General features: G+C 40.9%; 1 protein-coding gene across 14 annotated transcripts in view; it reads left to right on the forward strand.

The window, feature by feature from the left end:
* syngap1b (synaptic Ras GTPase activating protein 1b) overlaps window positions 1–23,677 on the forward strand; it is a 217,200-nt gene that overhangs the window by 70,789 nt on the left and 122,734 nt on the right. For all 14 annotated transcript variants that reach the window (XM_078171409.1, XM_033641193.2, XM_078171412.1 and 11 more), the window contains one exon: window positions 14,487–14,592. In XM_078171409.1, the coding sequence (XP_078027535.1) occupies window positions 14,487–14,592 (106 nt within the window). The remainder of the gene's footprint in view (window positions 1–14,486; window positions 14,593–23,677) is intronic.

Consider the following 23,677-nt stretch of genomic DNA (forward strand, 5'->3'; position numbering starts at 1 on the left):
GGGAGTGTTCGTTATTTGTGAGGGGGAGGGAGTGGTGCAAAATGGAGGAGGCATGTTAAATAATTTTTTAAGTACTAATATATTTGGGTGTAGAGGAGTGACATACAACTTGAAATGGGTGCAGTTTGCATTTATTTTAAATATCATCTGAACCCCAAAACCTTCCAGTCGGTTTGAATGCACATTTCCTTTAAAAATCGCTTAAATAACACCTATTACCATAGCCAGAAACTGATCAGATTTTCAAATTTCTGATGACCAACGCATCATGTCTGAGGAGTGTTTCCATCAGGGAAATGTAACCAAGGAGGATTTGCATTTAGCTTAAGAAATTAGCTGTTTGTATCGGTGATAACTCTCCATCCAGTGCTGTTTGTCCGTTGCTACGCTCCAATACTACCTATATTTGGTTTGGATATGAAAAGATATGGTTATGGCCTATGGTGAGGGGAAGGTCACGCATGTCGCCCAGTCAGTCAGAAAGGTTCAAGCAGTGTTATGATGATGCAAAAAACAAAACAAAAATAAAAACAAGGCCACGCCCCCCTTTTCTGATAAATAAAGTGCAGTCCCTTTGTACAACCAAAGTAAAACCTGAATATCTGACTTTGCTTGCAGCTAGCGATATGTTTGTTTTCCGTTGCTCTTCTCTTATTTTCCTAACTGTAACCAACTGACACATAATTTTGCTGCACTTTGCATTTTACCTGCATAATTTTAACAGGTAAACACTCAGGTCACAGTTTCAGTATAATGTGAGTTTCCTGCTTATTTGCATCACATTATGCTGTTTTCATGTTACATCAGCATTTTTTAGGTTTTTACATCAATTTAAGAACAATATGGTGTCGTGTGTGCCGCAAAAATAAACAAACGACATGCTAATTGAAGCTTTATTTACATCTCCTCAGAAAACATATATGTCCTCATTGAAATTTACCAAAAGGAATGCACATAATAAAGAATAAATAGGTACCAGGATGGTAATTAAAAGGAACACAACAATATAGACCAAAAGGTGTCGCTTATCATACCTAAACTGTTTTACTTAGCATATTTCAATAAGTAACTCATTTATGACCCGGTTTAAGTTAACGACAACAAAAATAGAAACAAAACCACAATTCCAAAACATTTCCTACACTATTTGTTTACTATCTTATTTTTAAAGATTTTTTTTTAATTTGCAAAGTGCACTACACAGTTTTAATTCCTTGTCTTGATAAATTCAGATTTTACTGCACCATAGCCAACTATCTCCACTTTCTTTCCACCTATATTTAAATCACAATACACAGTACACTGAAAATTGTTCAGACATGCAGATAATTGCAAATTATCATCCAAAGGTTCAGTCTGTGAACGGCCAAGAATGGTCAAAATGTCAGCCCTGTTGGCCTGTTGTCCACATATGTGTGTGTGTGTGTGTGTGTGTGTGTTATTCTGTGAGTAGGATCACTGTGTGTTTAATGGACACTGTAGCCAGTGCCTGAGGTCAGGAGGAGGAGGAACATCTGTCTGTGAAAGGATGTTACTGACGGTCTGAAGGACAAATTGTGCTTTTGGCCAGCTCAGCCACCTATCATGATGCAGGGGACTGTGTGTGTGTGTGTGTGTGTGTGTGTGTGTGTGTCTCCATGCATGCAGAGGTGAAATTCATTTCTTTCTTTGCGCAGGTGCATGGCCAAATTTTTGTTATTGCCTGTATGTGTGTGTGTGTGTGTGTGTGTGTGTGTGTCCTAATACAGGTTCCTGTGTTTGTTCGTGAACGTGTGTGTGAGTGTGTGTTTCTGTGTTTGAGCCAGAGTTAGACAGCCAGCAGTGTTTGATTACTGCCCCGTTAAGAAATAATGGATTGCACAGTTTTCGCACATTACACACTCTATTTCTTGCAGTCTTACACACAAACACACTCGCTCACTGCTCTTTCTCTCTTGCACAGACTTGTACTTTCTCACACACACCGATACACACTGTCCCACCATATTTCCCTGCTCCTCACAGCTGGGCCTGAGGAAGCAGTAGTGACATATGGGCGAGCCAGCCTGCAGCATCGCTCAACTCAACCTGCCAAGCTGAACCAAAACACCCCCCTCCTTCTTCAGATCAATGGCACTCCCTTCCCTCCCTCTCCCTTCCTTCCTCTACCACCGTCTCTTCCTCTTCCTCGCTGCGTCCCTCGTCCAACGCCACCATCCCACTGTCTGTTTCTTTCTCTGCATGCCAGTACCAGCTTCTGTTGTGTACAACATGCTGCTGTTGTTGGATTCTGGCTGATATTTGAGAAGCATTTTTAATTTTCAGATTGTTAAAATTCGAATCAGAGATGGATCGATTTCAGACCTGCTCATTACAACAGTGGTCATGGATGCTTAAATCCATCAGGCATACAATTAACAATTCAAATTGGATGAAATTGATTGCTGCACTGCTAGTGTCAACAGTACCCAAACATGGCACAGAACCACTGCAGATACTCCTACACTTGCATTTGATTAATTTGTGGAAGTGGTTTGTAGTGACGGACAGACTGACTCTTTTCACGGTGTTGGTTCCTTCAAGTTGATACATGTAAATTTATCAAACTGTGCAAGTTTTGATCCTTAAGCAAGATATGTTGTCAGTTTCTCCGTGACAATCTGTTATAGGACATACACGTTCGACAACTAGTGCTGTCCGCCCCATGGAACTTCTCTTAAATGCATTAGAGGTAAATTGTGCATAAGTTAACATTAATAAAGATTACATATTGATCCGGGGCCCGGGCAGTGACTTGCGGTGTCAGAAACCAACGAAAAAAGGCGTCCTTTAACATCAGCATGATACATGGCCAGTTGCCGTTATAGTTTAATGATGCCAGAGGGAAACGTGGCAGGACAATGACGAAAGTTAAGGCGGCGAAAGTCCCAGAGAGGCAGGCGGGAGGGGTTGTGGATGGGTCCAGCGAACATCAACCTTCACCCGAGAGAGCTGTGTTCGGGTCCCATAAGATTCTAAAGCCAAACCCTGTTCTTTTTATCCTAAACCTAACCACTTCCTTTTGTTGCCTAAACCTAACCATGTGTGTTTGTTGTTGAAGGGGAAAAAAGGTCAATTTGCGGTGTTATACCACAGAAGTGCATTTATTTTAAAAGAGACTGTATGTAAACGTTAACTATCCTGTGAAAATGGAAGTGTATTTTGGTAGAAGACAGTGCATGTAACAGGCAGAGCTTGACACAGGGTCCCAGAACATCAACAACCAACGCACCCAGGGTACCTTGCACATTGTATGGGGTCGTGGGAAGTCCATGACCGAAACGTCAATATGTGACGGGGTCGGAGTGAGAATGTGTGGTATTATAATTGAAACTTGACACCATTTTGTTAATGGAGGTATGTGTAAAAAGTCTCCCCTTTGAAAACAACCAAAATAAAGGGTCAGGTTCTCTTTCCAGTTGCTTTTTTTTTCCAATATCGTTGATAAGCAAATGTACACAGTATGATAACAGTCAACTTTTATATCATGATATACCTTAAAACTGGTATATTGCTGCAACCCTACACTGAAGTCGCAAGAACAACTATCCACATAAATGCACCATTAGCCTTGGCTGGAGCAAGTCTTGACTGGAGTCCGATTTAATTGGTCCGTGCTTGTTTATTGAATTCTGTCGCTGCACTACATTACATTAAGTTAAAGATTCATGAATACTGGAATGTTTGACAGCTGACCAGTTACATACAAGACACTAAAAGAAGTCGCTCAGGCAGATTCATATATTGATATCGCCGATCACCACTCATCTGTGATCAAGTGTTGTAATTTACTTTTCTGGATGTAACCACTCATCTACAGGTTACTTCCGTTAAAGAACTGAGTGAATGCTGTTTGTCCCCAGATAAGAAAGAAGAACTGCATCAGTAAGGCGCATATGTGTCACAGAAGTTTAGCTGTGTGTCTTATAAGGAGATAAAGAGAGCAACATTGTGGCAACAGAGAGATGTAGTGAAGTGTCTGTGTGTTGCTCTCTGGTCTGTTGAGGGGACTGGTTTCTTTGCTTCCACTAGCTGGATTTAATAATGTAGGGTTGTTGAAGCCTTTATTCTTTGGCTTTGAAGCACTGATACTAAAACGTACCATTAACTGTTTCAGATTACAGCAAAATCTTGTACTGTGGCTCCTGTTAACCTAACATGTGAGACACCATGTTAGCCACACTGCCGGTCGAGCTGCAACATCTGGTGATAATGGTGGATTTTAGTGAAATGCTAGTAAAACTCTATTGGACACATGATTAGGATCAATGCTGTAAAAGACAATAACAGATTTTTTTTTCGCCTTGCTAAGAGTCTGTTCCATCTGCTCTGTCTAGACATCCAGCATTTGGTCCAAACAAGATATCTTCCCAAATACCAGCCAGACTATCCTGCAGATATTTACAGTTCCCAGAGAATGATTTAGTAACCTTGTGGCTTTTTGTCTAACCTTGACCAACACATTGTAAGGTATCTTGAAAGCTACATTTCCTGATGACACCCTGGGTACGGGGTAAAATCACTAGAGGAAAATGTTGGCATTGTATGTTTATGCAAACCACGAAGACATTACAGTTGCATGTTTCAAACCCACCATATCAACATTTCCAAAGTAAATAGTACATGAGATGACTTTGTCATCTGGAGGTGGAGGGGATGATGGATGGCGGACACTTTGATGAGACGCCAGTCAAGCTGCAGACCTCTGCAGACCTCCGTTTGAGGCCAACAAACAACAAAACCAGCTGTATTCTAGCAACCCATTGCTATTTTTCTAGCTGCTTCTCAGCCACCAAACCTGGAGCTGTGTCTGAAATCACTCACGAGTCACTCTATAGTGCGCTATATAGTGAGTTCACCATTTTGTACTGCTCTCTGAATGTATAGTGGGAATTATTATACCCTATATAGTGGGCTCAAAGTATCCCTCAATGCATCATGTATAGTGTACAACAGATGGTCACTCACCAAGCACTATATCCCATCATGCATTGCACCAGAAGAACTAACAGACTGTTCAAGACGGACGACAGGAGAGAGAGCATTTTGATTACAACCTGTTGTACATGTTAAACTTATGACATGTTGAAGTTTGTTTTACCAGCTTTTCTTTGCCATCTTTCAGTTTAATGTGTCGTTGTCTCACAAAGAGATAAAATTAAATCGGCAACTGATTTTCTTTAGTGCTTCACACTTACTGTAGAGAGTAGGCTAATAACGCTAGCTAATGTTAGCTAATGTTAAGAAGTTAAGTCGCTACTAGCTCTGATGTGTGTCGTAATGGCCTAATGCATAATGTTATACATTGAATTTAGAAGTTATTACATGAATGACTGGAGAAGCAAAAGGACAGGTTGCACTCACGCTGCTCTCTCTCCCCTCGTCTGTCTGCCAGTGTAACGTTATTAATATGTTTTTTTTGTGAGCAGGTCAGAATCACAACACAAAGTGCTTTGTGCCTGAAAGTGCTTTGTAATGTTATTTTATAATTTGGGGGAAAAAACGCTCAGAGTAATTTCATGTCTCAGCCGATGTTGATATGACAAGATTTTATTGAGTGACAGCAGTGTAATTAATGGCACCAAGAAAATGACCTGAGTAGTGTTCCAAAGTGTTTTTCATGTTTCAGATGAGCTTGCTATATAGTGAGGAGGGAGTAGTGAATGGGTGAATGATTTTGGACACAGTCTGGGTGTCTTTTAACACGATTTTAACCGTGTTTCCACTGAGTGTTTTTTACCAAAACATAGCTGTGTTTCCAGTGGGGATTGTACCACCAAAACTAGGTATTTTAAGCCAAATCATGAACTTTTCCTAACCGTAACCGAGTGGTTATTGTGCCTGAACCTAACCACATGTTAACCACAGCCTTGTTTTCTGGTGATTGGGTTGCGAATAGGGTCAATTTTGACCTAGAGATCTTTAGTAGTATTGCCACCCTAAGGCAATAGAGTGTTTTCATGCTTTAACAGGGTGCCATTTTGATTTTGATGTCCCTCAGGCCTTTTAAGCTTCACATTGTTAGCCGACTACTAGAGCTTAACATGCATCATTATGCACCAAACAAACTGCTTCATGGATTGTCTGAAAACCCCTCTCAGAACACCTTTTCAAAATCTGAATTATGATGGGCTACAGCTAACAATCTTACTTTTACACTGTTTTACTGGGAGCATCTCACCCCTCTCTATCACATTTGGACATCTGAAAAAGGTAGAAACACCAGTTCATTTTAAGCAGACCCTCGCCTTAAGAATTGTCAGTGTGTGCTTTGTGCTGTCTAGTGGGGTGTAATAGAGATTGCGACTTCTGTGTGGCACCGTACCAAGCCTTTCAACGGTACTAGATTAAACTTTTCCTTTAAATCTGTGTGTGAGGTGTCAGTGTGCCATCTGAAGTGGGTAAAAGTCAGCGTGCTAGCCTAATTCTGCCTCTCTGTGGGTGCTGAGTGCAGGCCTGCCAGCTCCCTGTGCCCACTCATGGCAACCCCAGAGCTGGTGTTATGTCAGCTGCAGACCCCGCGACATCTGACCAATCCAATCCTGCCACACGCAGAGTAAAAATAGCCTCCAGGTGTTTTCCCCCCCTGCTGGAAGCAGAGGTGCGATGCCTATTGGTGGGCTCATGTGTCAGTGTTGGGTAGGAAGGTATTCTGGGTCTTTTCCATGAGTCAAGTTGTCAGTGATGAATTGCACTGGGCAGGGCAGCAGTAGGGGGGGAGAGTGAGTGGGCTTGTACTTGTTCAAGTAGATGTGATTAAGGAAAATTACCATATTTAGCTCCTTGTAATTGGGTAGCATTGACATCTAGATGGCTTGTCAAGAATTTAACTTTAAAGACTCATGGATTTAAGACAATTTTAGCTGTTTGTGTGTAGCTCATGTTATGAAACACATGTTTGCACCCTTTTATTGTGATTCCAGCACATAAAGAGAAAGTTTAAGGTGTTGATCTGTACTGAATAGACACAAACCTGTGCCTCCGCTTGCCAAACATGTATTTTGTAACTGTCTCACAACTCATACTGTAGATAAAAGTAAACGCAGCCCATTTGTCTCCTCTGGATTCCATGGCAACAGCTAAAATCTAGACAGAGAGAGGCATCACTTTAACCCTGCTGAAAATCACTACTATCCCTTCAATAACCGCAAAACCATTCAGTGTGATTACCCTGGGTCTGAGTTTGCTACTCCTCCATACTCCTCTCGCGGTTCCTTTTTCATGGAGTCAGAGCTGGCGCGGTGCTCAGTCAGGCATTATGAAACCACTTTGCTTATTACTTATATTTAGAAACACCATAAAGCAACATGGTCGCAGTAAGGCTACATTATGCAACTGTGGCTTTATTTGCGTTCCCGATCAGTGAAGAGCTGGTTGAATGTGGGGTTAATTCAGGTTTACTGTTACTCATTGGCACTAAAGCATATTCAATTAGTCGAACAGAGTGCTCGGCCACTCTCGGCTGCTGTTTCTTACATTAATCTGGCAGAGAGAATTAAAAGGGGGTTAGAGAAAAGCTGTGTGCACTGACAAGACTTGGATTTAAATTGAAGCAGGATGCACTAAGAAGGCCTGAATTTAAATTAAAGCTGGGTGTCTTTATAGGCTTTTTTTTTTTTTGGTCTAGTAATGTCACTCTGGTATGAGGATATTCTCAGAAGTGTTCGGCAATACGATGATAAAAATACTGTGAGACCATGTAAATTTGCAATACTGTTTATTCCATGGTATCACTTTCATATTTCTGGGTGTGTTAAGCTATTGTAAGCCACTGCATGAACAGGACTCCTCTATGGTAATACTTATTTTTTTTTTATATAAAATGTATTTTGTCAGGTTTCTATCCATTACCAGTTTCCAAAAGATTTTCCAGTAAAAATAGACCATTACAGCACACAGAAGCAAAAGCAGTGATTGAACAATAAGAGTTAAAACAGAGATATAGACAGATAACACTTAAACACGGCCAAATGACAAGAAAAAATGTTATCGCAATATAAAAGTACTCACACAACAGTTAGTTCTGACCAAGTCGTGATAATTTAACAGCTGATATAGAGTGACACATCAGTTGGCCCTTAACTATGCATGTATGTAACACTGCGTTCTACAGGTGTTCTAAACCGTTAATTACATTAACCGTTATTTGTCGACATTAATGGTCATCCAAATATGAAAATATTTCCACAACTTACATCTGAGTTAACCCTCTGGAGTCCACGGATGCGCCAGTGCGTCCAAATCACATGACCGATTTAAGATGACATAGCAGCAAGATGCAGCCTCCCTGAGTCTCCGTTTCAACTTGTGTCCAAAGTGCGAACTTTGGACACAAGTTGAAACGAACTATATACCACTTTTAAATTGTGTCGATAGACCAAGTAAAACCAGACTTAAGAATAATTAACGCTATGCTTTTTCCCGAATATTGTCGTCACATTTGGTGCGCGTTTGGTGCAGGAAGAAACGGTAAAAACGGGCTATTCTAACAAAAGTGCTCGCAAGCAGAGAGGGAGTGTTTTTTTGTGTGATTTTAGGTCCAATGTGTTAATACAATATGTCAAAATGAAAAGATAACTGTAAAGTCACACAGGTGAGATTGTGCTGAAGAAAAGGACACCAAACAAGGCAAGGGAAACAGTTTTTAAGGTGATATTTAAAGGTAAAATCAAAAGTAGTCAAACGGCCAATTATACCCTTGGCCCCAAAGGATTAAATTAGAAATGGTTGTCAAAAGCCTGTATGCTTCACTGCAAACCCTCAAGTGTACTATGACGTCAGAAAATGCCGCCACGGTATTGTGTGATCAAGCTGTCACTGATTGGAATCCACACATGCCACCAAGGTGGCTGTCAACAGACACAATACATGGAAACACACAGACAAATGAACATGACACAAAGTTGTTGGCCTGCGATAAACAAACTTATCATAATCTGTTGTTGCTCATTACTGTTAACTAATAAGTGGTGCTTATAGAACTGTTGTATAAAAGCAATGTCAGACCGGAGGTTGTGCTGTTATACTGAATATCAGCATGGCTGTGATTATCTTCAGCACTGGGCTTGTGGCCTCAGGCAGACCACCAAACCACAGCCGTGTTGATATTCAGTACAACAGCATGACCTAGATATTGCCCATATATACAACAATAGAGGAATAATAGCACATATCTAAGAAACTGTAAGCATGTTTAAAGGGTATTAGAAGTCTTGCATTTTTGTTTGACTTAATTTGACTTGGCAACAAATGTAAGAAAATTATTTTTGTAAGCTTGTGGTGCAGACAAGACAAACAGGACAACGTTCAACACAATATAAACTAGAGACCAAGTTACGACCCAGCTCGTGAAGGGAAAAGGGAAGCAATATAAAACCTGATGTTTTTGGTAAAATAAAGTTATTTATTAACAAAGGAAGGTACTGTTTAACAAAAAGAAATACATATAACCCAAAGAAAACAAGAATTACTAATCATATCTGACAAAATTAAAATGGAAAAATAGATGCTGCTTCAATCAGAATCTCCATCTCGAAGAAGAACCGATGCCTTTGGCAGAGGAGCTAATCAGATGTAGGAGACCAGACATCCTGATTTGCTTACACATCTACAATAAAGGGTTGGCATGTGGAGAGAGGGCTGGCTTTGGCCATAACAGACCATCCTGGGATGAGACCACGCCACACCACAACTTCGGGCGCCATCGTTTCAGCCACACGCAATTTCAAACTCAGCCTTCAATTTGATCTCAACGACACACCTGCAAAGTTTCATAACTGCATCTTGCTCTATTGTGATGCTGTCACTTTTACATAACCTGTCCACAGACAGACAGACATATACACACCTGGCAAAATATTCAAACAGCTTCTGTGGTAGTTTCATAACTGCATCTGGCTCTATTGTGATGCTGTCACTTTTACATAACCTGTCCACAGACAGACAGACATATACACACCTGGCAAAATACTCAAAAAAGCTTCTGTGGTAGTTTCAGGGACTGCATCTTGCCATGATGACACACACATGCACACACACTCAGGCTGCAGACAATACCAGCCCCACTGTTGAGGCTGATTAAAGATGCTTAAATACATCTCATAAATAATTAGATACAAACATGATTTCTGCAGAGGAGAAATTCCAATCTTGCAGTATCATCTCTGTATCAGTAATTTATCAGTATGAGTTGATGTTGTTGCTTAGTCGCAGTCTGAGGCCATTGATAGTGAGGACATCGTCACAGGTGCTATGCTAACTTTACAGCATTATAGCACTGTATACTAGCATAAATATATCATGAATCCTATCATAGGCAAAATGAAGTGGAAAAATTTGGAAATTTGACCTGCTGGTGGCACCGCACAAAAAGGTAGAGGATCTTGAAAGTCATTCTGATTCTTCTTCTGGATACAAGGTATATTTTAAGATACATTATATGGCAGTACATTCAGACAGACAAGTGAGAGGCTGCTAAAAGATCAATAAAAAACTTGATAAATGGCAAAACCTCTCATTGGGTAATTGCCTCAACAAAAGGCAGACATGGTAAATTAACATACACGCTCTGTGCATTCTCACACTGGACTCATAAAGTATGGATGCTGCTTAATATATTTTTCATCAAGGAGGATGTACTGTAATTTCATCACAACAAGCAATATGCCGGTCCCAAGAAAGCGCTGTATTACAACGTAGTTTTGTGCACTTTGGTTGCACAAGTGGCGAAGTGAAGCGTAATCATATAGGCAGTTGATTTATGGTGCTTGTTCCTGATTAAGTTGGATATAGAGACTCATATAAACAGGATGCTGATGCTGTGATGTGAAGCGTCTCCTGCGTTGCCGATCTAAGTAGATTATGTGCGTGTGTTCATGTGTCTGATGTGATACAGCTGTAACGTGGCAGTGGAGAAAATTAGTAGTTTGAAGTGGAGCAGTGTCTGCGTTAAATTTTTTATGTGCCCTCTCACTTTGATGGACACACATCTGCACATACAAAACAGACGGAAGATGCAGGCCCACGCACACAAAAACACACACAAGCCAGAATTTTTCCTCTTAACAGAGCCCCTTTAGAGTGAGTGGCACTCGCCTGTCTTGTGGGACATATGGCTCAGTGTGACCTGCCAGTGTCCTTCACTGTTGTTGGCTTCGCCCCAAAGCCCCCCAGGCTGCACTGCTCTCTGCAGTTAGCCCCACCTTCTAACACTGCCTCTCTGTGTTCACACCAGCTCTTTTATGTCCCGATGTTGCATTTCTGTTCGATGCTACTACTCTCAATAGGACACACTCAGAAGCACAGCGGTCTTGCATCAGAACACAAACACGGCTGCTTTCATTTCCACAGATGCCTCAACTTTATGTCAGCAAGGAGACATAGAGGACAGTGGCTGCAATTCACTTTCAAAGGACTGTACCTATATACACCTGTTTGAAACGGTCACTTTAAATTCATTATTCAGCATTTGTTAAAGCTGCATAATGGTTTGTTCTGGCCACATGGGTGCAGAAGAACACCACAACTAGCTGAAAAACACCAACCAAATCCATAACATACACAGAGTGGCCACTTCATTAGGTACACCTGTAAAATCTACAGCTCAGCCATTAATTTTACCTCATTAAAAAGAGGCGTTAATTTAACTATACGTGTATAATACAGTACACGTATAGTTAACGTGTTAACTAGGTTTTTTTTGTTTTTTTTTTTTAAAGATTTTTTTTGGGGCATTTTGCCTTTAATCGATAGAACAGTTAAGTGTGAAAGGGGGAGAGAGAGAGGGAGTGACATGCAGCAAAGGGCCACAGGCTGGAGTCGAACTCGGGCCGCTGCGGCAACAGCCTTGTACATGGGGCGCCTGCTCTACCACTAAGCCACCGACGTCCCAACGTGTTAATTAGTTAGTTAGTTATACACAGTGTATTATTGAGGTTGTAGTGTGCAGTGATGTGGAACTGGACTCCATTATATTGAGAGCTGTTCATAATAATTTGCACTGTATGTTTTAGCATAATAAAAACACATATCAATATACTGAAACACCACCACAATGTACAACCTCACCTAGAAATATATTGAACTGTTTCAACAAAAACCATGACTATTATAACCACTGAAACTTCTTGTCTACTGTAGCTTTGTCTCTACCAACTCCTGAGAAAAATACCTGGGTCTTTGAATTGCTACACATTCAAATCTCTTCACCATCTATACCAGCCCGTTTTCATCCCCAGGTCATCGAATAAAGACACTTTGTCATGTCCCTCGGTGTGTGATATCTTGTCCATGTGGGGAAATTGGTTTGCACCATAATCACAAAGGCATTTGATCACAAAATCAAAGTCACCATAAACATACACATATTAATATAATGAAAGTCACATACGAAGACATTCATATGTCCATACAAATACTTGCAGGAGGGGACAGACCAGACCAGCTGGACATCTTTTGGACCAGGACAAAGTGTCCACAGTACATACGAGATAAGATGCTATTGCTTTACCTGTTTAACAACTTAATGGCTTGTGGAACAAATGAAAACGTGGCTCTGTTTTTAGTGAACAGAGGAGGACAATATTGTCGCCCAGATGGCAATAGATTAAATGAGGAGGCAAGGGGTTGCCTTTATGAGACCCACCGGGCCTTCAGGTTACTCCAGTGTGAACCTATCCGTGGCAATATACATGATCCCGACAGCAACTGAAGCTTGCTTAATGCCGGAGGGAGGGGAGGTGGATGGGTCGGATTAAACCAGACTTTCACCCAGGAGACGTAGTTTGTGCGTCCTGTGTGAAGCCAAAAGTCAGTGTTGTTTAAAGCAACTTTTTGTAACATATATACAGTTGTGATGCACTGACATCAGTCTGATGATGTATGGCGCGACCAAGGCTGTCCCATTTCGAGGCTTCTTCAAATATGATCGAGAATTGCAGCCTTCTTTCCCAGAATTTGGAGGATGCAACGGATGAATCCTTCGTGGCCTATCCCAAGATTCATTGCATGCCGGTAACAATTATATGTTAAGTTAACTGACAGTTGTTAACTAGCAAACAGTTAACTGTTGTTAACATTACTATTAGCTAAAAGCACACAGCTCGGTGGTGAATCATCTCCTCAAGTATTAAATTAACTAACTTTCTTGCTATTCCTTCTTTCGTCAAGAGTAGCTGGTTGCTAGGTAACAGGAGCACCAACAGGTCGGGACGAGAACAACTGGTGATGCAACCAGGAAAGCCTCCGCAGACCAGACTGTCCCATTGCGGAGACTGTTCGGTTTGGCTGATGCGTTCTTCAAAGGTCATGGCCGACGTAGACCACAAAGGCCACGTCCTTCAAAGGCTGTAGCCCCTGAACTGAGACACAGTTAGAGACACTAAACGGTGCATCAGTATTTGACGACCTGGGAACGAGAACACTTTGTCTATACAGTGAGCTTATCTGGGCTTGTTTGCTGAAAAGAGATAAAAGCAAACATTCCATAAAACCAATCTGCTAAAGGCACTGAATTGTGACTCAGTTGCCAGTTTATTAGGTACACCTCGCTGATGAAGTCTACAAAGCCCCACTCTCACCAATCAATCACTACTCAGTGTGTTATTTTGAAAGGAAACTCATCGTGAGTTTCTGCAGTTTTTTTTTATTTCTTTGTGTATTTCTTGGTGTTCTGGGGCCCAGCTCCAACAAAGTACTAGCTTTGGTGTTCAGTCGAGATTTATAGGTCTGTACTTTGCAGTATATGCTGTATTTTCTGAGTGTAACTGCGATGTTTCAAAAGGACCAGTGTTTCTGATTAGTGTGGCACATTCTCCCATTTATTTTCCCTCAAGTCTCACTTTTATGAATTCAGGGATTGTGGGGCCAAATGTAGTGGAGCTGTGAAATGTGGGTTTATTTATATATATATATATATATTTCTTTTTTTTTTGCTTTCAATTTTCAGACATAGTGCATCATACAATGAACTGCTGTGGAGGACTTTGAAATCTAGCTTTGTCTCTCACCATATAAGCCATTCTCTCTCTTGTGTTGAATGATGTGTTCCGACTTTAAAGAACATGATGTAACTGGTAGCCTGTGGGTTGCATCTGACCCCACATTAACCTTGAATATATTTCTTGGATGAATTTGATATACTTGGTTGCTGTTGGTAGTTGCTTTAATCAAAGGTTTATCAGTTCATTCATGATTTTGGGATCCTTCTTGGCATTTGTTTGTCTGTTTATCAGCCTTTAGAAATAGTTTATTCACAAAACAGCTTCTGACCATGAAATACCAAGATAAATGTAGCCACAGCTGTTTCTATTAGTCCAACAGTATTGCTGTTATTTATCAAACACAATGGTGGTTTTTCAAGTCTAACAAAGGAAGGACAAAGAGTGCTCAGTTCTACTTGTGTGTTCATATTCCGTGCGGTACTCCAGGAGTGTGTGTTTGTGTACTGACCTTGTGCTCTCTCTGTGCAGGTACACCCTTTGCTGATGCGCGAGAGGCGCTCGGAGTCTCACAGGAACAAGCTACTGCGGCGGACAGTCAGCGTTCCTGTTGAGGGAAGGCACCATCCCGAGATGGGTGAGCAGACAAGCCTTTAAGCAGCTTTACTGTGATTCCAAACTTGAGGTTTTAAATAAGGTCCAACCGAGAGTTATTTTCTTATTTTTATTCCTCTTTTTAAAAATCAAATGGTATCAAATCCAGTTAAGTCCATTAAGGACACTTTTGAACACGTCAGCCTGAAGTGGTTGCCTGACTTTTTGCCCCGGATATGTCTCATCATTATTTCAACTCTTCTTCCCTATTGTCCATTTCGATTTTCACAGACATTATCACCTGTATTACTTCAACTTAGCTTGCTTATAATAATAGAATAGTTGCATAGCAACGCCAATGATGTAAAGCTCTTTGCATCCTTTGAGCCATTACTCTCAGTGTTACTAGCAACGCTCACAGCAGCACTCTGCATCTGAGCTGAGATAAAAGCAACCATCTGATCAGGGCTTAAGGCAGCTGTTTTCTTTCTGCCAGATTTTGCCAAGCTATCCTTTTTTTTATGTTATTGGTTGTGTTGCTTTTAAATGAAATTCATGTATTGATACCTTGATAATCATGCTCCTTCTCTGTCTTGAGTTCCCTGTCTTTTTATTTTTTCCTGAATCTATACAGAAGTTGAATTTTTCTTTTCTCACTCTTTTTCATTCTTTCTTTGTGTCACTTTTTTCATCGTCCCCTCTGCTTTGGTATCGCTGCACTGTCCACTCAAACCCTCCTCGGGCGCTCTGATAGCTGCCTTCCTCTGTTTGTTTTGCCTGACTCAGTCTCTCTGGGCGCTCTACAAATGTCCCGCTCAGTTTCTCCCTCTTCCTTCACCCTCCACCTCTCCGTCTCACTCAGCTATTTTAAGGGCCTCCCTCATGACGTCCTCCATCTTTCTGCCACTGCTGCCACCGCAACAGTTGTGCTGATTCAACTGGATAAATATTCTCCTCAGTTTTCATATGAGTGGCTCTCTGACCTCAAAGCGGTCAAGCACTGACACATCTTTTGACACGGCCCGCCACGTTTTGACACATGCTGATATAGCAATGCCAGTTCGCATTGTCTGTGTGTACTGTAAGCGTATCGTAAACACACTCACATATGTTAGCATGCTACGCTACCGGCCATAATGCACTGACACCATTATGGACCATCTGTGGTGACTACGCCCCAAAGAGCCAAAGGAGATTAATGCGCCCCAGGCAATTAGTAATTATCAGATCAACAAAAAAGTAAATGGAGGTTGTCATGAGGCCACAGAGATTAGGTCTGCAGGGAGCCACATGACCTATTTTGTAAAATCCTTGACATTTAACATTGAGCTGAAGAAGGTTCAGTGATGATACTAATTCAGTGTTTAGTATGCACCAACAAAGTTTGACAATTGATTGTATGAAAACATATTACATCAAATTTGTTTTTAACTGGACTGGTGCAAACTTTGGACTTTTGTCACACATTTAAGGTGCAGTGTAATTGGAGGTGTGTGATGGACTGGTGCTGCTCAGTGGCCGGCCGATAACACTGTGGTTGAACAGGCCAGTTTCTCATTTTGAATATTAGTATCTGCAGGAGTGTGCTTGGGAAAGATAATTCATTTTCAGTAAGTGTATGAATACATAAGTTAAAAAAAATGTATTAATAATGGCCATAATCCCAATGTCCCGTGCCTGTGTACAGTTTGGGCTTAATTGTGCCTCAAATTTAACCTAATTAGTTGACATTTTGGGGAATAAACTCATTTGCTTTATTGCTAAGACTAAGATGAGGAGATACCACTCTTGTGTCTGCATGCTAAATATAAAGCTACCTCTAGCAGCTGGCTAGCTTTGTTTATTACACATACTGGAAACGGGTAAACTGTTAGCCTGGCTCTTTTCAGAAGTTTCAAAATCTGCATGATTTACATCAAAATTTTAGTTGCTGCATCTTAGTAAAATCTCTTAATATAACTGTGTGCTTGAGATCGCATCTTTCTGGGTCCTGTTATAAAATGTCCCCAACAGTAAATACTTTGTATTGTGTTTGTTTAATCATACAGAAACCAAAGTTAACAGTCGACGCGTAGTTGTTTGTGGTGGGCTATGTACTTGACCATTTCTTGGGCAAAGCAACTTCCTTGAATGAAAGTAATTGTGCATATCGTTGTGCTAAGCTAAGCTAACTAGCTGCTGGCGGTGGCTTCAAATTTACCATACAGACCAAGTTGCAACATCCAGGAAAAAATTATGCCAAGGTGGACGTGCTAAGAACTACAGTTCCCCAAAAGGCCACTTGAAGCTGGCTCCAAAACAAAGTTAGTCTCATAGCCAAACTTTACAACAGAAATAAACATGTTTACAGCCTGGTGTGAAAAATGGTTTCGGTCTCTATAGCTAATTTACACGTTAATGACAACTGTCCAGGGGGTGAATCTTTATGTAACTCATACCTCTAAATTTTATTAAGGCTTAAAGTTATGTATAATTTAGGGTGTGGCCTCTTTGAGTGACAGACTGTCTGTAGGCGTCACAACAGTCTGTAAGTCGGATTCGTCCCTGCACTCCACCACAGCTCCACTCTATCGTCCATATTTGGTCAGTTCTGGCTCCAAAATATCCAAGATGGTGATGGCCAAAATACTGAAGTTGATGTTTCAAAATGTGAGTCCACAATCGAATGGTTGACATCCATTATTCTTATGCAGTCTATGGTACAGACATAAGAGTGGCATTGTGCCAGTGTGAAGTTTGGGCCCAGTGCAGTGTTACGAGTGTGACCAAACCTCAGCACATCTAATAGTGCAGTGATGGAGTGAAGGATGTCAGTGTCAGTTTTGGCAATCAGTATTAGAGCCTACTCAGTAACACAGAAAGACAGTCACTATTAATGTCAGTTCAGGCGTGTTACCAGGACCCAAACAATACCAAGGTCAAGTGACCTAGAAGGCTGAGGAGGAGGGATGAGTCTGAGGCTGCTCTATCTGTCTGTCTTTATTTGGGTAATTCAATTCTGTATGCATTTAGGGCATTCATATAACTCGAAACTAGGCCTCCATTGAGTCCATTCTGCAAACATTAAGGACCATTCATTCCACTCTGAAATGATGAATGAACTACATCTTTCACAGAATTGAAAGGCATGACCTCGCTATCATCAATACATTCAAATTCTGCCGGTTCAGTATATTTCCATGTGCGGAGAGAAGATTAAACTGCAGATGCTGCAGCTGCTGCAGCTGCCAAACACTCACCCATGTGTTTGTGACAGCATTAATACGTCAACCTTGATTCATTATTCATCAGAATTGTAAAAAGCCGGCATTTTTCACAAGATATTGATGCACGGAGACATTTGACAACAGTCCCAGCTGGATGCCTGATGTAGTGACACAGTCAGACGGAGGATATTGGGCTCTACCTTCGATACACGATTAGTCAAACACATAATGCCTCAATAGGTTTCTCCACTCCTCTGTCGCTGTTGTAACACATCAGGTGATGCAGATGCATTATTTCCCTCCTTCATTCACTTCTCTGTACCTTTAAGGTTCCAAATAAACCTTTTAAGTCGAGGAGGCAATTAGTGCATAATGAAGACATTAATTTTTCTGGATAATTACAGTGCAGCATAAGCATTTTATGCAAATATGAGGCTTAATTAACTTTTTATGATTGTAACAGGGGAAAATGACCCTTTTTTTTAACTAAACCAAAAAAATGTTCCTTCTTGTGTTTGTTTTGTGTTTGGTTGCAAAGTACTAAAGATTTTTTCTATTAAGGCACTAAAATAGGATGGGTTGTGCAGGAGTATTGTACCTACAGTACCACTGATCAAAATTAGATGTTACAAGTTTCTGATAGTTCACAGGCTGATACCATATTTGACATTAATCTGAAAAAATCTATTGGCTGATATGTAAATTTACATTGGAAACCTTTTACAGTAATTACATCTGTCCAGGTCAAATTGATCATAATAAGTAGATACCAGCTAACTGACATTTGTATATTTATTACATTAAAGGTCCAGTGTATAAGAGGATAGATTAACAGAAATGGAATATAATATACCAAGTATGTTGTCTTTTGTGTATAATTACCTGAAAATAAAAAACTGTTGTGTTTTCATTACCTTAGAATGAGCCATTTACATCTACACAGGGAGCGGTTCTTTGTCCACAGAGAGCGCCATGTTGCACTGCCATGTTTCTACAGTAGCCCACAATGGACAAAACCAAACACTGGCTCTAGATATGGTCATTCACGTTTTCGCGTCAACCTCTGTAGTTAGAAGCCCCTCTGCGACAAGCAGTGTCAGAGAAACACTGTTTTTTAAATGTGAAACTTTTATTCAGTGTTTTTACTGGTTGAAATCACCTGGTCCATTTGTTTCGGAACTTAATGCGGCTCCCAGTTAAAACCCTCTAAATCTGGATCCTAAAGGGGAAGTCCGGTATTTTGCACTTTGAGCCCCATTTCTGGGTTGTTTATGATGAAATAGAGTGGCTAAGACCAAAATAGTGACAATTGTTAATTTTCGGAGAATTTGGCTTTCCCCTGCCTGGCTTAACACTGCTGCCTATGGCCATGTGTGAACCTGTCCCAAAACCACCCTAAATGTTCGTTTTCAAAGCCATGAAACTCACCGAGTGGTATGTGGTGTTCGTTGATGTTCTGACATAAAAATCGTAGCAAACTGTGGTTTCCGTGATGATTTATTTGACATTTTGTGTAATCCGCTGGTTTTCTTTTTTTTTTTTTTTTTTTTAAGATATTTTTTTGGCCATTTTGCCTTTAATGGACAGGACAGGTAAGCATGAAGGGGGAGAGAGAGAGAGGGGGGATGACATGCAGCAAAGGGCCACAGGCTGGATTTGAACCCAGGCCGCTGCGGCAACAGCCTTGTACATGGGGCGACGCCCCAATCCACTGGTTTTCTATAGAAGCCTCATTGTCCGTTGGTAGTAATCCGCCACCGGAAATGGAAAGGGGGTTGTTTACGACAAGGTTGTAGTCATTGTAGTCTTTTAACTCAGCGAAAGTGCGGGCTCGACAGTGCTGTGTGCGCTCCTGGAGGAGAACAAATGGAAAAAGTTTCGTAATAAGTTTAAACTGCACAATGGATTACTCGCTTGTAAACAACCTTCGCAGTACAATGACTTTGAACACAACGGCAACCTTCTTCTTCTGCTTCTTTTCTGTGTCCCATTACATTGCAATGGTTTCCTGCCGGTTGGCGACACCCATGTAAAGGAGCATTATCCCCATCAAGTGGGCTGGAGCGTGAAACACCTCAGGGTCAAACGAACGATCAAGTGGAAGTTCATGGCTTTGAAAACAAACGTTTAGGGTGGTTTTAGGACAGATTTATACATGGCCATAGGCAGCAGTGTTAAGCCAGAACAACCCAGAAATGGGGATCAAAGTGCAAAATACTGGACTTCTCCTTTAAGTTATCAGAGAAAAAAGGTCAGGACATATCAGCAGGTGTTTTACCAGGTCCATTTGTTTTGGAGAGGAGAAGACCTGCAGATAATTTGGCTTCTAAGTGTCTTGGTCCATGAATAAGGTGCACACATTTAAGTTATCAGAGAAAAAGGGTGAGCACACTTTAGCAGGTGCTGAGCTAGTGGGCCATCTGCAACATGCCAACCTTTGTAGGAGAAACACTGATTTCAGTATTTTCACTGGTTTTAATCACTTGGTCTGTTTGTTTTGAAGAGGAAGAGACCTCTATGGATAATTAATCTAATAGTAAAAACCATCTGAATGATGAACATTGAATGAAATCTAACCCAAAGAAATTTCAGCTGGTTGCAATCTGCAATCCTCACCGCTAAACCCCCTAAACTTTGCACACTGCTCCTTTAATATAAAGTAATGAGACAGACAGCTTTGCTATTTACTGAATTTTAACTGTTATAAAATACAGTACAGCTGTTTTATTACATGACCAGGCATTATCAATCCACTTGGCGAGGAAGGCTTTGACCCACAGGTGCTTTCCCTGTGCACATTTGTTTTCTGCCTCCAACACAAGAAGCCGTGACTCTCTCTCTTGTTCTTTGAGTAGACTACACAAGGTAGCCTGAGGAACACCAAGTTTTCACTGCTGCATCTCATTGGCTTGTTTTTGGCAGTTTGTCAAAAGCTTTGAGGAGACTACGTTTTTCATTGAGAGAAAATTACTTTTTTTTTCCCATCATGAGTTCAGTATGCATACAGCACCAGCCTCAGGTAGCCAGCAGGAAGCAGACAGGTTACCACGAGGCAAAGTATCACGATGGGAGTAAAGGAGAAATTTTGTTTTTGGTATTTTTTTAAGGTCAAAAAGACCCAAAGTGAACACTGTATGCAGACTATTTGATTACTATAAGCAAATATTATAAACAGCATGAATGATTCTGTCTGAAGCTTTCTGATCCATATGAGGTATTGATTACAGCAGGGGTGTCCAGACTGTGTTGAATGAGGGCCAGAATAGACAATGTGAAAATACCTAGAGGCCAGCTGCTACATGCATCATGGGTTATTAAAAAAATCACACAAACAAACAAGACAAACACAGCTGTTTCATCTTTAGGTGAAAAAGTAGTCAACTTTTCTCCGCTCCTGAAAGCAGCAGTCCTCGCTGTCAACTTAACGCTTCTTTGCTATGTGTCTGCTACCTAAGCGGGAAATGTCTGCTGTTAGGTAACCTTTCCATTTGCTTGTTTACTGTCTGTTTATGAAAACACATTAGTTCCGCCTAGTTTCTACTTGATGCATGTCTGCAAACTGTATTATAGTCCTGCCATTGTGAGGTGAAGGGAAGAATGCAAAGTGATCTTGCTTAATTAACCAACATTGCGTGGCCAGCCACATAGGGTATATTTTGAAAGTCAAGCCGAGGGCCATTTGAAATTAGTCTGCGGGCCTCAGTTGGCCCCTAGGCCGGACTTTGGACATGCCTGGATCACTGTACACACAGTGTTACACAATGTAAACTAAGATCTTGGCAGGGATCCCTTTACTTTGGTTATTAAAAAGTTTGCAAAAATATATTCTGCAGAATATTTTGCACTTCTACAACAGATATTATCATTTCTATTAATTGTTAATATGGCCAACAGTTTTGTAATGTAAGGATCAGGATAGTTGGATGTGAGTTGAGGGCACTTTCCAGCTATTTTCTATCGCCTTATGAAATGAACAGTCCCTCATATTTCAATATAAGTTGTTGTAGTTGGATACAAAGTAGGCAAACAAAAATAAAACATTCACATTCTCCCCCTCTTTCCCTCATTAACCTCTCCAGAACACGATGTGATAATCCCCATTAATGAATTTGGCCTTTAATGTTTTGTGTTCAAATTGTAAATTGACTTCATCTAAGTCTGCTCTGTTATTAGAGGAACCTTATTATCTGAATGACTTAGCCGCGGGGAGAAAAAAAAATCACAGCACTAGAAAGCTGATTGGTTGTTAACTTCGGCTGAATAGTTTTTCAGCAACAGTGGTTTAAACATATGGGACTTCTCCTCAGTTTGTCCTTGTAGATGTCACTTATTCCTTTTAGCCACCTCAGCTTAGCAGACAGTTGTGATAAGGCAAGGCTCAGCTGAGCAATTGTCCCAGTGCCCTTTACAATGTGTGACCTTGATTCAATATTTTAACAGTGTGTTTTGGTGCAGATGCTGCATTCTGGGCATCTTTTTTTTTCGGTGTCTTCTCACAGAATTTATTCAAACTCTAGACATAAATAATACAGCATCAGCATGGATACTAGATTTTGAACCTCCTCCTAACCCTATACTGTCATTCTCCACATCCTGCATATTCTATTCTGTCTCACCACACAGCCTTTACCCTGTTCCCTCCCTGCTCCACAGTCCTGACACCAGCCCACTCCACCCTCCCACTCAACAAGGCCCGCAGGCTGCATCTTCCCTCCCAAAAAGAGGAGGCTAAAACAACGACACAATAAATTAAAGACAGAAAAGACATTGCACATAAGAAAAAAAAGGTGTTAGACTTTCCACTGTTGTTATTGTTGAGCATCATGAGTCATTCCAACTGTCATCTCAGTATGACTTAAACAAAAGAATATCGATGATTTCTCTGCATCATTTTAGCGTCTGTATTTAAAGGCAAACTTTCCTCTGAGGGAGAACATGATGGTTCACGAGAACAAAGATACCACGTTGAACAAGGCAGCATTCATGGCTTATACACAGTTGAGATTTTCTCTTTCTCAGAGTTCATGTAGGCGTGGGTCTGACCCATAGACTGTATAAAGTAATAGACTTGGCATTGTGACATCACCTATTGGTTTGTGGCGTTTTGACTGTCGCCATCTTGGATTTTTGGAGCCAAAGGTGACCATATTTGGCTGATAGGATGAAGGTAATGCTAACACTAGCTGCTAACTTGGTTAGCTATGGTTAAATGTGATAATGCTAATGGAAAAACAGGCTTTAATCCATTGGAACAAAATTTACTCACTGGAAGGATGTAGTATCTGACTTCTTGGATGGTATTTTAATACAACCAAACACTGAACAAGACTTTTTTAGGCAACAGAAATAATACAGTTAACTATCATGAACTGAAAAAATGCTCAAATACCAAAAGCTACGGCTACACCTGTCAGTCCCTTCAGGATTTCCTTGGCTGTTTTTGGGGAATTTTGCAGCCTGAAATACCTGATTTCAGCTTTTCTTAAACATCTTTGTGAAGTATGTCGCTATGTTCTGACATTTTTTAGAATAAATTTGCAGGGGCAGATGAAAATTGCAAAACAATTTTGCTCCATTATTATGAGCATTCAGTGTTTCCCAAAGAAACAGGACTGTCTCCTTGAGCCGCTGTCCTCCTACTTTCTTTGCCCATTTAGCATAGCACAGCTAACACAGCAGCAACAGCTAACATCTGAGCAGGCACAGAGCTCACATTCTTGCAGCCGTAGAGTAAGACAGAGAGGCAATAAGGAGCTGAGCGCATCAATACGCTGCATGTAGCTGTACAATGAAGTGAGAGTAGGGTGAAGTTGCAGTGATTGGACAAAATTGCAAGGTCACGCAGAATTCATGGGCATCGTCCGAATTTACGTTAATTGTTGTTATCGCTATGCCCCAAAGTTATGGGGGGACTGGGCTAAT

The sequence above is a fragment of the Epinephelus lanceolatus genome, chromosome 10 (assembly GCF_041903045.1).
Source record: "Epinephelus lanceolatus isolate andai-2023 chromosome 10, ASM4190304v1, whole genome shotgun sequence".
Classification (NCBI taxonomy): Eukaryota; Metazoa; Chordata; class Actinopteri; order Perciformes; family Serranidae; genus Epinephelus; species Epinephelus lanceolatus.